The following is a 12,278-nucleotide window of genomic DNA, read 5'->3' as shown; positions in this document are numbered from 1 at the left end:
TCATCCTCTGTTATCATCTGATGCGATCAAATGCTTTTGGGAATGGAGACCAACTTTTCACTAACTGTCGTGTTGCCAGCGGTTAGCTGGTAACAATTAGCATTGCAGGACTTCCAGCCAGTACTTTAATTTTGACACGCTGTTGAAGTCTGCAACATAAACTCATCGTTCTGGCTCTATTTCATCGCTCTGAGTGTTGCCTCTTCATCTGGTTATCATAGCTCTCAGTTGAACAGCAGACTATAAGTTACACAATTAGTCTTAAATCTGATTGACTTCAGCGATGTGAGTCCCTCACAGATACTGATTCTCTTTCAGTTAATGAACAAATAAGGGGTCCTAAGCTTTCTGTAACAACATGATGCAAATTTATAAAAAGTTCAGCTTTTTAAGGTCTGTACTTGTGAGAAGAAAGTTATGAATAATTGGTGTAACTGAGCCTGGTGTCGTCAGAAAATCTAAATACCAGGGGTGAGAGAAAAAAATCAATCAATATTCGGATTTCTTATTTGACAATGTCACAGTTGGTATTCTATGTCAAAAATCCTTTTTTTTCCAAATTTAAATTCTTAATTTCAACCTTTGTTTATAAACTGGATTGGAAAAAAGAGACCACTTTTCTCCAGCAGAGGGTGAAATGTTTCTCTCTGACTCACGTGATGTGCAGTTTATGGAAATATGGCTCCTGACAGTCTGTAGATATTATCATCATCATTTAACTTGATGATGATAATATGATTTAACTTGATTTAAAAATGATTTAACTTTACATGGTCTGGTGTTAAAAGGTTACATAAAAATTGCAAAAATTGTAAATATTGAAGAATCTCAATTTAAATCAAATCGGCACTCCAAAAACTGTAGTAGAATTGACTTGCGACAATAGTATATAGTCCCAGCCCAACTAAATACTAGGGTTGGGTACCGATTTAGGTACTTTTTTAGGTACTGACCGAGTTATGACAAAAGTACCAGGTATCGATTCATGTAGATTCAAAAGGTACCATGTTTAGGTACCTAAACGCATTCTTGTGACTGTAGGGAGTGGAAGAGTGGGTGATTTTCCATGCTGGACATGAACACAGCATTTCAAGGTTATATATTGAAGAATAAATTTGTTAAGTTGTAAAAAAAATTATATATTTTATTATTAAACAAATTGACATTTTTTACCACATAGACACAAAAAAGTACAGAAAATTGGTACCCTTGAGTACCGGTACCGATTGCCAGGTGCCGGGCATCAGTACCGTATCGTTTCAAATGTGAAAGGTATCCAACCCTATTAAATACTAATCAAGAAATGGAATAACTTTTGACACAGAATGATAGATGGTTAAGTTAAAACTTGGATTTTATACTTTGATTTTTAAGATATCTGAAATAAATTAAGTATTGAGAAATTACCAACACTGGGAGCCAAGATATCAACACAGCTCCCTGCATCCTGCTTTGTGTTCTGCAGACAGTTGTTCTGCACCAGAGCCTGCTGATACACGACCGGTCAGTAGAACTCATACTTCGAACGTCTGAGTTTTAGCAGTGGTTTAGTTTGGTCCCAGTTTGTCAGATCACAGACTTTTTATTTCAATTTAGCACTTGAAAAATAGAGATCACTGCAGCCCATAAGTCTCACCACCCCTGGCCAATCTTTGTTATAGTCTGACCACACTGTGTGATGCATTGCGATGCTAACTTTCTTGTTGTTTTGACGCGGGTAAAGTTTTTCAACTTCAAATTGACACTGCCTTTTCTGTGCTTGCACCAAAGATTTTGATGACAACTATTTTTTTTCACCTATTACATCCCCTAGAGTAGTGTTTCTTTGTCTGTTTCAAGAATAATGCACGCAGACTCATTTTAACTGTGAGCCAGAAAATAAACCAAAATTTTTGTAATTTCATGGAAAATTCTTGGGTGAGTTTCCTGAAACAGTAAAATCATAATAAAGACATTGAAAGACACACGTGCAAACTTTTTCAGGTAGAAATTAACTTTATGAAGATGGATTGGAATGGAGGTCATCATGTCTGCCCTGTTCAAATTGTGAAATTTTACTACTTACTTGCTTTTTTCAGCACAGCAGGTTAAGGTTTGGTCTCAAACACTTAGTGAGATTCACTGACATGAAGATATATGTTTAAAGGGAGTGTAAAAGTGTTTTTCCTGATAAACAGAAGCCAGAATGTGTGCGTCGTGATATCTCTCCTGCCTGCTTTTGCTCTCCGCTCAGGCTGTTTTCCCGCAGACACTAAAGCCTGCTGTTACATGACTGACCAAATCTGTATGGACTACAAAGAGAAAACAGACTGTGCTTGCTGAAATCCTGCCCCTAGATCAAAGGTCCTACATCCTCACTTAGGCCTGTCACGATAATCAATAAATCGATTAACCGAACAATAAATAAAAACGTCCTCTGTAAGTTTGCCAGCCTCGATAAACGTGCATGCATGTTTGTTTTCCTCCTCTCTTCGGACCAAAGTGAGAAGATGGCTCACTACGTCTATCTTTCCTAACATCGGGATGCATAGGTTCTATTGTGAATTTAGAAGATTTATAGCGGAGTGAACATCTGTCAAAAATGCGATCTTTGGGGTGAAGACGGGGCTGCTCGCGTGTACACACGGAGAGAGCTGAAGCGAGCGTCCTGAGGGGTAAGGAGGAAACACACGCTAATATAAGTGATGGCACAAAAGATGCGGTTCTTAAGCCGCCTGCCACAGTCCCAGTGTGGGAATATGTTTTTTTTTTATCAGAATGAACAAATTGTGAGCTCATGAACACCAACGAGCTGATATGTCGCATTTGTTTGAAAATAGTGGCGACGAAGAAGAAAAAGGGGAGATGCAGCGGAGCCTTGTTCTTTGACAATCCGCTCTTACTGAGGCTTTTGGTCTGCAAAGTAAATAGAAATAAAAGCGCCAAATGGTGGGCGCTCAAAGACAGCTACATTGCCAAAGAAATGCAGCCCTTCAATACGGTTGAAAGCCAGAAATGTTTAAAATGTTTGACGGACAGTACAGATTGACTGGGATAAAGTACATGTTACAAACAATTCAGGAACTGTATAAACTCGTTGTTTTTTTCTTTAAAGAGAGGGTCTATGTTTTATTGTTTTTGATTAGTATTAATTTTTTTCATTGACATGTATTCTTTTTAAATAGAGAGTCCATTTCATTTTCATTGTATTTTTTTTCTTTCTTGTTTGTTAAATTTATTATATTTTTTTGTTTAATGTATTTATTTAAAAGATCCTGACCTTTTAATTACAGTTAAATACTCTTAAGAAATTAAAGTTTCTTGCTTTTGATATGGTGTACTCACTTTATTATCCCATCTATCATATTTACATCAATGAAAAATGGAAAAAAAAATCAAAATAATATTAACAATAATATCGTTTATTGGCAATAATTTTTTGGAAAATTATCGTCTAGCAAAATTTGTTATCGTGACAGGGCTATCCTCACTTAATCACCACAGCCCAGGTATGACACAACCTTTGCCTTTGTGTGCTAACTTTCTAGTTGTTCTGATGTAAAAAGCAGTAATCAGCTTCATCAAGGGGATTAAATCCCTAAAGTTTAATGTCAGTGAGGCTGAGTTAGAAAATATTCACTCTTTGAGTTATTATGAACTGACCTATTGAAGCAAACTTTTATCTTTAGCTCTGCAGTAATCTGATCTTCACAATTCCAAACTTCTTCTTTTATCTAGCGCTTGAGCTTGATTATCATTTTATTAGCCTGATAGATCTCTATCAAAATAATGTGTTTGGTTTTAATTTCTGTTACATGATAACAGCTTTAAAACATTGAAAATATTTTTTTTATTGGGGTGGTTGAACTGTATTCTATAATCTCAGATAACTGCTGTAAACTGCTCATTGTTTCCAGCTCTCACCTTGTTGTTTCATCCCTTTATGTTGAAGCGCTACCATGGGCTTCCAGGAGGAAGAAAGAGAGACTGATGTGATTGTGTGTGACAGATAAAAGGTTTCTGCAGCAGTTTTGATGATTAGAGTTTCACATCAAATGAATATGTAATCAACAGCGGGAGCTGGCACATTTTCCTTTAATTCTGTGCTTATTAAAGTTGGCTCTGGGTTATAGCCCAAAACCAGATGGAAAATAAGACTTTCACCTCTGGCCCACCTCTGAATATTATCTTTGTAAATATGCTGAATGGTTTCCAGAAAAGAGAGACGTCATCATTTTCTCCACGGATCCTAATAATGCCTGAACGCTGAATCCAAAATGACAGAAACCCAAGAAAAGTGCAGACTGTGTTTAAGAAACAAGCAAGTAAGGCAGTAAATATGATGACAGGAAAGGAGAAAATTTAATTTACAGCACATTTATGCAGAAAAACAAACGAGAGTTTGTGTTTCACAGGTAGGAGTTTAATCCCACAATAATCTTCTGCTGTTTCACCGTCGGCTCGATCCTCTATCAGAAAACAATTTTAGTGTCTGCATGATCTGTCAAACTGCAGTGAAGTGTCGCCTGGATGAGCATCGTGTTCACACTGCAGGTGTAACACCTTAACTCAACACTCCAAACCTGATTTTAAGTATTTTATACAGCCTCCAAGCTGGAGTACGGCAGGTACTGTACCTGTGCTGGAACTGATGGTCTCTTTTCCAATTACATGTCCCAGTAAGTCGTACTGGTTCAGCCTGGAGCCGTCCTCTGCCACAGCTACAGACCTCTCATCCCCCTGGGTCCACAGGTAGATCACCTCGTTGTTGGTGTAAGCGTCTGGAAGGAAGAGATGATAGAAAACACGATTAAGAATGAACAGTGAGAGAGGCTTTTAAAGATATTCTTTTCCTTCGTCCATCCACAAAGTGCTATAGCAAAGTGACCTGTTGGCCTCCACAAACAAAGAACCGTACAGGGCAGTGTGCTGTCTTACTGATAAGAGAGAGGAGGCGTGTTGAGTCAGAATATCAGTCAAGTATCTACCAGGCTGAAATCAGTATTTGAAGAACTTTTTCAAAAATCGTCTGACATCTTTTGGTACATGGTGGAAGCGTGGTGAACAATCTCAGTATTTTTCTTGACTTTTTTTTGCCAACGTACTGATGTCAATTAAGACGTGGTGCTGTTTATTTTTAGTCCCTTCCACTGTGTGTTGCTCTTTCTCAATTTTTGGTCTTCCAGTATCAAAAATCTGCCTCTGCCTGATCAAAAACAGATTTAACACGGCATTTGCATATATACTTTCTACACTACTATATTTTTTAAGTCAGAAAGGTTTATTAGTGAGTCATGTCGCAATAATATTTAAAAAACAATACCTGTAGCATTTTAATTGTCTGAAGTCAGCTTGGATTTGATTTTTTTTTCTTTTTTTTTTGCCACATCACTTCTGTGTGAGAAATCCATCTCTCTTTGAAGCATGCTTACAGGTCAGTCCTGAACATTTAGCTGCTCTCATCATGTTTGGACTTGTTTTGTTTGGACATCATAGCTGCAGCAGTTTACACCTGAGTGATTCCTTGTGTGATTCAAGGTTGATAGCCTGCACCTGTAGCAGGCACACCTTAGGTGTGAAGCACCACAATAATACTCTGCTCATTTTAAAGGAACAGGCCCACACAGTAGCTGCCACATATCAGATTGAGATAATACACATAACTGCAGACTGTGTGAGTCCCAACCCCCTTCAGTACTTCTGCTGGTACTGTTGGTTGTCATGCCTGTAAAGATGCTATGAGGAGATCTGTTTTAATTGCACTCCCTCGCCACCTTCTGGCCTGGAGTCTTTGCACAATGGAGATTGGATCGAAACAACTTTTCTTTGTTTAAGACAACTTTTCACTGGATATGACGTGCCGAGGTAAGGTATTTATCAGTACAGTTACGTTGCGCTACGGTTTGAAACGTGACATCAAGCAAACGTAGCAGCCGGCAGCATTGGCTCCAATGCTGCTCTGTAAGCAGCCTGGTGCTCCAACGTATCTGTAGGCTAACGTGACAACTAGCAAACACTGTCAGTTTGTAAGGAGTTGAGTAGCTGTTAATATGTAGTGCAGCTGGCACTTCGGTGCTCTAGGACAAGTCTGTAATGTGTAACATTAGTGGATCCTGGTTAGCTAGTCAAAGTACCAGTCATCTACCAATCAGAGCTAACGTAACCTCACTCTTCATTTTATTGATAGACTCTCAGGTTTGAACAGACCACTGCAGAATAACTGCTGACTGTGGGTTGGAATGAACATTATCACAAACAGTTTAACCTCTGTGTTATAGAGTGGTACACCCCGGGCCTTTAGTTCCAGCTGTATCACTCTCCTGTTTATCTTTCTTCTGCTCTTCTGTCCTTTTTCTGTCTGACAGTTAGGCTCCTGTGTCCACCATCACTACAAAATTAATCACAGAAATGGTTTTCAGCAGAGAAAAACACAGATCTCTGTGTTTATCTCTTCTTTCTGCTAAACTTCCTCGGCCAGTGTGATGTTGTCGGGTCCTGGTCAACCCAAACTGGAAGCTAAGATTTAGCAATTTAAAATTAGCTGTAACCAGCAATATTGATGTTGATAATCTCATTTTCAAGTGAAGATTACGGTCAGACATATTTTTCAAGACCACTTTCTAACTCCTCACAGCCCTTTTAGAAATAGATAAAATGATTGTTTTTGGATTTCTTGGAAGATTTTACATCTTGTTACTTCACTAAAGGAGTATCAGTAACTTTTCCTGGAAAGATTTTTCCCTGACCGCTTTCAGGAGGAAACCTTCACAGGTGTTGTGATACTTTAACACTAAGAGGAAATGATTTTGTTTAGCATCAAATACAGTACAGCCCTTTTCTTTGTTGTGTTGAACCTTGTTTGTGCAGTTTGGCTCAACCCGGGTGTGGATCAGTGCTGTTCAAAGTGTTTATGAGTGTGAGCATAGAGGGAAAAATCAGCTCGGCTTTCAAAGAGCTGAAAACTCCTTCTCCACTACTCCACTGACAGAAACAGGAAACTGTTGAGACCAGCTGCTCAAAATCAGCAGGCTATCATCATTATTTGATGACATGTTAGCATGTCAATGTTAACATGCAGCTCATAGATCCTATGTACTGAAGTTGAGCCTCACAGATCTGCTAGTGTAGCTGCTTACTCCTGAAATAGGTCAAGGGAACTCTCTCTTAGGATGCCAGCAGTGGAGTACTCTTGTATGTAACTGAGAGAAACACTCCTTCTGACAGTTATCCAATAGTGCCATATTTATTGTAGTGAGTGCAGATTGAATTCTCTGAGGTTTTCCCAAGGCATGAAAGGTGCTCAAAATCTGCAAAAAAACAGTCCCTGTGTTTGTGGTCTGGTATTGAACTCTGTTTTTGTTGTGACCATCTGGACTGACTTACAACTTCCAAATTTCAAAGGACAGGCGTGTGCGTCCATCGGGAAATCCTCCAGGTGCATGGGGCACTCGGCGTGAATGGTCAGCCTGAAGGGGCAGAGAGAGAAAAAGGTCCAGCGGTCAGACTGCAGGATGGCTGAGGCGGCTAACACAAACACATCATGATACGTGTCAGCAGAAAACAACACAGAGCAGTTTTATAGACTACAGTAATGGTCAGACGTGACATCAATGTTTTTTTATACACTGAGACCTATTAAACAGACCTTTATTGCTATGATATGTCACGGTTTAATATCAGATACTGAGGCCTATTATAAAGACCTTTATTGCTATGGTATGTCACAGTTTAATATCAAAGATCTACAGTCACAAAGCCACAGTGTGAGAGAAACTCTGTGCTCTCCTCAGCCAGCAGTGCTAACAGTGAGGGTCCAGCTGACTGACAAATAAAAATTATGAAGAGGATCAGAGTTGATTTCATTTGGTCAGATGGCCGAGCCAGGAAATGTACTCCATGAGTAAACGGAGAGACGATGCTTATTAACTTGTTCATGCATGTTTAATCATCCAGTGGATTAAATTGCTGAGTTCAAACAAAACAGAAACTCATAAAACCATCTTACAGTGGACTGAGCCCTCATAAATAGATCGCAAACTGGGTTAGTGTAACTTCATTACAACATTTACAGCCATTGCATTGAATCCAAAGTGAGTTATCTGAGCCACAGGAAAACAAAAGATCTGAGTAGATGTTATCTGTGTTTTTAAACCCTTAAACTTGAAAGTACTGTACGCCTTTGTACAGATTTTTGATGTATGAACTAAACTTATGAGATGAGGGCACAAGTGCACCGAGGGATAAAAGTACTTTAATGATCATCTTGGTTGGTACCAGCATCATAAACACTGTTTCATGTAGCAGAAAGCCCCGCTTATGAAGTTTTTTTGCAGCCCCAGTATAAAAACCCCCAAACGTAACGAACCACTTCCACAGACAAACTTATTGTTTCTAATTAGCTGCTTGTGTTGCAGCTTGCAACAATCCTGTGATCCTTGTTTTTACACCCTCTTTGCTGCTGCCTCATTACTGATAAGTGGCTCAGTAACTACACAAATTAATGCAATCCACCATAAATCAAAAGTGAGCAATGCACCGCTGCATATCATATAGCACTTAAACTGGCTACTAATTGACCAAATTCATCTCTTTGCTAAGTTGTTCAGACACTCTGACATAAAGGAAACATAAATTAGATAAAAGATTACAGATAACTTCATTACCAAGACAAGCAAGCTGCGCGTGTGATGACAAACTTTTATGTGAAGTAAACAAGATGAAGAGTCCAGCGCTATGCTAGTGGTTTGTGGGGCAACACTGACTTATTTATGTACTGGAGGACGGCTGAAAAAATGCAGAAAGTGATTCAATTAATTCTTAAAAAGCATTGAATTAAATCATGTTATTGATACCTCAATTAATTTTAGTATCGTACAACAAGAATTGACCCATTGTCTTTGCTGCCTACTTCAACACACATCAGTTTAAGTGTTGTACAGATGTTCTATTCTAGTGTTTAATATTGATATAAAAGCCTCCTCTGTGAATGTGCTTCAGCCAGTCTAATGATCTCAGAGTTTAGACCTTGTAAGAAGATAAGTTAAGATAAATCTGTATTTTTACTTTAACAAGGACATTTGTGCTGTTATAGCAGTAATGGCAAAAATACTATACATTTTTAAAGAAGCTGAGTATGCAATATTTCTTATTAGATAATGTGATTAATTGGCAAAACAATGGATAAAAATACCTCATCACTAAAATATTCAGTTACTTCCATCCAGTACTCAACAATGCTTAAATGGGATTTGCTAAAATGCTAATATTTACTTTGTCACGGCCGTCTTTATAGTTTAAGAAGTTGGTGTACAGATGTCACTTATGGCATTGTTGACATTAGCATTAACATCTTTTCTGTGAAATACTTGATTCTGAGAGAGAACCTGATCACACCTGTCATATCAACCCCCATCACCCCGTCTGTATTATAACTCATATAACCACCTGCTCACCATACAACAACACTTACTGAAATACATAATAGAGCTGAGGCTGAATGCACATTAAGTTTAACCCATGTTGCATCAAACCAGGGTACAAGAATTAATAACTGGTGATGATGCCTCATGAAAAGTAACAGAATTTAAACTATCGCAAGTCAAAGCACTACACTGAAATCTGTTGAATTCTTGTTGCAGCTTAACCAGATATGGTTTGTCTTCTGAGAAACTTTAAAAATCAATTCAAAGTTAAGAGAGCATCTCAGTCCAGGCTGTAGATTCAATATTTGTTGACATTACAGCCTGGACTGAAATGCTCTTGCGACTGGCAGTGCTGTTCTTACAGCTCTGCTGATAGCCCGGCTGGATGCTGATTGTGTCCAAAACCATTTGTCCATTCTCTGCTTCAGAACTATCATAAAGTTGAATGAAAGAGCTGTAAAGAGAGCTCATCCATAAAATGACAAAACACTCAGGAGAGACTCGTCATTTCCTCTGCTCATTATTTGGTCATTGTTGTTTTTTTTTCTTCACAAAATGCATCCTACCATTCAGTGTTTGACCAACCACTATGTAGTTATTTTCCAATATCTTCAAGGACACTCTGAGTTCACTACAGTACAAAGTTTCATGCTGCAGCTTTACAAGTTGACAAACTCTGTAGAAAGAGGATGTTGATTGGATGATACACCACTGACTGTATTTCTTTAGTTTCTACGCTCTGAGGGATGTTCAGTCTGTGGATATTTAAGAGGTCTGTTCCTGAAGGCAGCATTTCACCCTCTGTAGCTGAGCGGTAGTGAGCGCTGAGCCGTGCATCATTTGTTTAGCGGAGTATGATTTTATTGAAAACTTTTTCATCACTTTGAACTTCATATCCCGACTGTGGCGGCACAGTTGTTTGTTTTTGTTGCTTCATCAACTACTAAGACCAGTTTGGGGATTTGAGAATAAATATAAGTTCTCGCAAAAGGTTCAAACCCAAAATATAAACCACTGTGCTTGAAGGGTACATTTTCTTACTTTTCATAAATTAACTCTCCCTATCGGCGAAAACAAAATTGCTTTTGGTAAGCCAAGAGAATTTGAAGTAAATTAAGGTGAGCTGAGAGTGAATGATAAATGCTCTCATACAAAAACAAGACTGCAGCAGCACCGGCAGACAATACGAGCTGCCTCATTTCAAAATAATGATGCAATCCTGCAGAGCGAGGCCCTTCACCGCGTCTGTCAATTCACAAGCTGCAGACGTGCTGATTAAAGAGATTTAAGCACTTGTTAAGTGGAAGTAAAAAAGGATGGATTGGTATTCTAAAGCTTAATGCCTTTAAGGTTTTCTCTGGGAAAATTAAGTTATCAGTCTTTTCTTATTGTGAGCTACCTATTGCCCCAAACAACATGGGAAAATCTTAAATCCAGACCTGCTTCAGTTAATCTACCGCTGCTCTTTCAGGGAGCAAAGTTTGCTTTCAGCACTTCAAACATTTTTGCGAATAATTCCTGAGATACAATTCAGATTTTCCTCTCAGAGTTTTTGAGGATGTATTTTATTGTATTGCATGAATTTGAATGAAATTGTAGATTTCAATGCCAAAGAAAAAGTAGAGAGTCTGGAAAACCCTCTTGTGTGTGCATCACAAGACAGTCATAAATGAGGAAATTTTCTGATTAGATCAAGAAACAGGAAGCTTCAAACGAGAAATGTGAAGACTGATATGCATGTTAAAAAAATGCTTGGAGGAATCTGTTCAAAGCAGTCATGCAAAAACTGGTCTCTCTCATTTTCTCTTCCTCTCCTTTACTTATGAAAACTGTGAAGCAGGAAAGGTAGAGCATGCAGCTGGAAGAGTGAGTCTCTAGCAAGCAGCAATCTCTGGTCTAAGAATATGAGACAATGCGGAAGTGCTAAAATCTGCTGTTTCTTGAGTGTTTGCTTGAGGCTGGCTCCGGAAGTACCAGAAGTCACATACACCAAGCCAAAAACAAAACGAAAAACAAAACAAAAAAAGAAGTTTTCAGAAACAAACCTGTTTACAGCCTGGTTCAAAAAACGTCTCCGGATCGCTAATTTCGCTATATGCACAGACTGTGGGAGGCATTTTTTTTTTCTAACTCAGTAGTTCAGATGATATTAAGATCACAAGCTTTCCCAATCAGAAGCGAAGCTCAGGTCACGAGGCTGATGAGCACACTGTAGCTCGAAGCCCCCTTTCACTTTCAATATGGCTGCAATAGCTGATCTGCTTCAAAAAGCCAATTCAGAAACAGATGGGTAACGTCAGAGAGACTATGTCCATTAATTCTACAGTCTATGGTCTTCAGCAAAGCCCTGGCTCTGCCTGCCTTGCCTTCCTTCCAACATCCTCTTCTAACATCCTCTCTGTTTGTTTCCCTCTTTTCTCTCTATGTCAGTGTGAATGGTGGTGAGAGCTAACATGGTGTGGGGTGGCTGCGTGAGCAAACTGTTAAATCTCCAGAGGGGGCCTAACTTAACAAAACACCAGTGAAGGAAGGATCCCACTTGTTTACCTTGTGGTGTTGGTTCTCACAGCTCATGTAGTCCTACAGTCAGGGCCTAAGGTAGGGTGGGCAGTATCAGCTGAAGCCAACATAAATGAGAGGCCTGTGTGTTGGAGGTGTAAGTACCATTCAGAGCCATTTGATGGGTCACTAGCTCCGAGTACCTTGTGTTTGTTTTGGGTAGGTTGCTTAAAAATCAACCTTGAAATGGAAAAAAGGCTTTTAACTTCTGTCTGACTAATAATAATCATACTTGTCTCAGAAACATAATTTGTGTCTTTTACTTTCCACTCTCCACTTTCCACTTACTCCATCAGAGTTCAGACGTCTGTCTCGGCC

The 12,278-nt window shown here is 38.9% G+C and overlaps 2 protein-coding genes across 4 annotated transcripts in view; one reads left to right on the top strand and one right to left on the bottom strand.

The window, feature by feature from the left end:
- Nucleotides 1–12,278, top strand: part of gabrb4 (gamma-aminobutyric acid type A receptor subunit beta4) — a 354,886-nt gene that overhangs the window by 38,227 nt on the left and 304,381 nt on the right. The gene's annotated exons all lie outside the window — the stretch shown is intronic.
- The window catches only part of gabra3 (gamma-aminobutyric acid type A receptor subunit alpha3), a 167,335-nt gene that overhangs the window by 28,820 nt on the left and 126,237 nt on the right, over nucleotides 1–12,278 (bottom strand). For all 3 annotated transcript variants that reach the window (XM_074672399.1, XM_074672401.1, XM_074672400.1), the window contains 2 exons: nucleotides 7,363–7,445; nucleotides 4,617–4,760 (listed from right to left, as the gene is read on the bottom strand). In XM_074672399.1, coding sequence (XP_074528500.1) covers nucleotides 4,617–4,760; nucleotides 7,363–7,445 — 227 coding nt within the window. The remainder of the gene's footprint in view (nucleotides 1–4,616; nucleotides 4,761–7,362; nucleotides 7,446–12,278) is intronic.

Source organism: Halichoeres trimaculatus, unplaced genomic scaffold (genome assembly GCF_033239565.1).
Source record: "Halichoeres trimaculatus isolate MK-OKI-2021-1 unplaced genomic scaffold, fHalTri1.1 fHalTri1_scaffold_6, whole genome shotgun sequence".
NCBI lineage: Eukaryota > Metazoa > Chordata > Actinopteri > Labriformes > Labridae > Halichoeres > Halichoeres trimaculatus.
The sequence above is the reverse complement of the archived record's forward strand: the minus strand, read 5'-3'. Positions and strand labels throughout refer to the sequence as shown.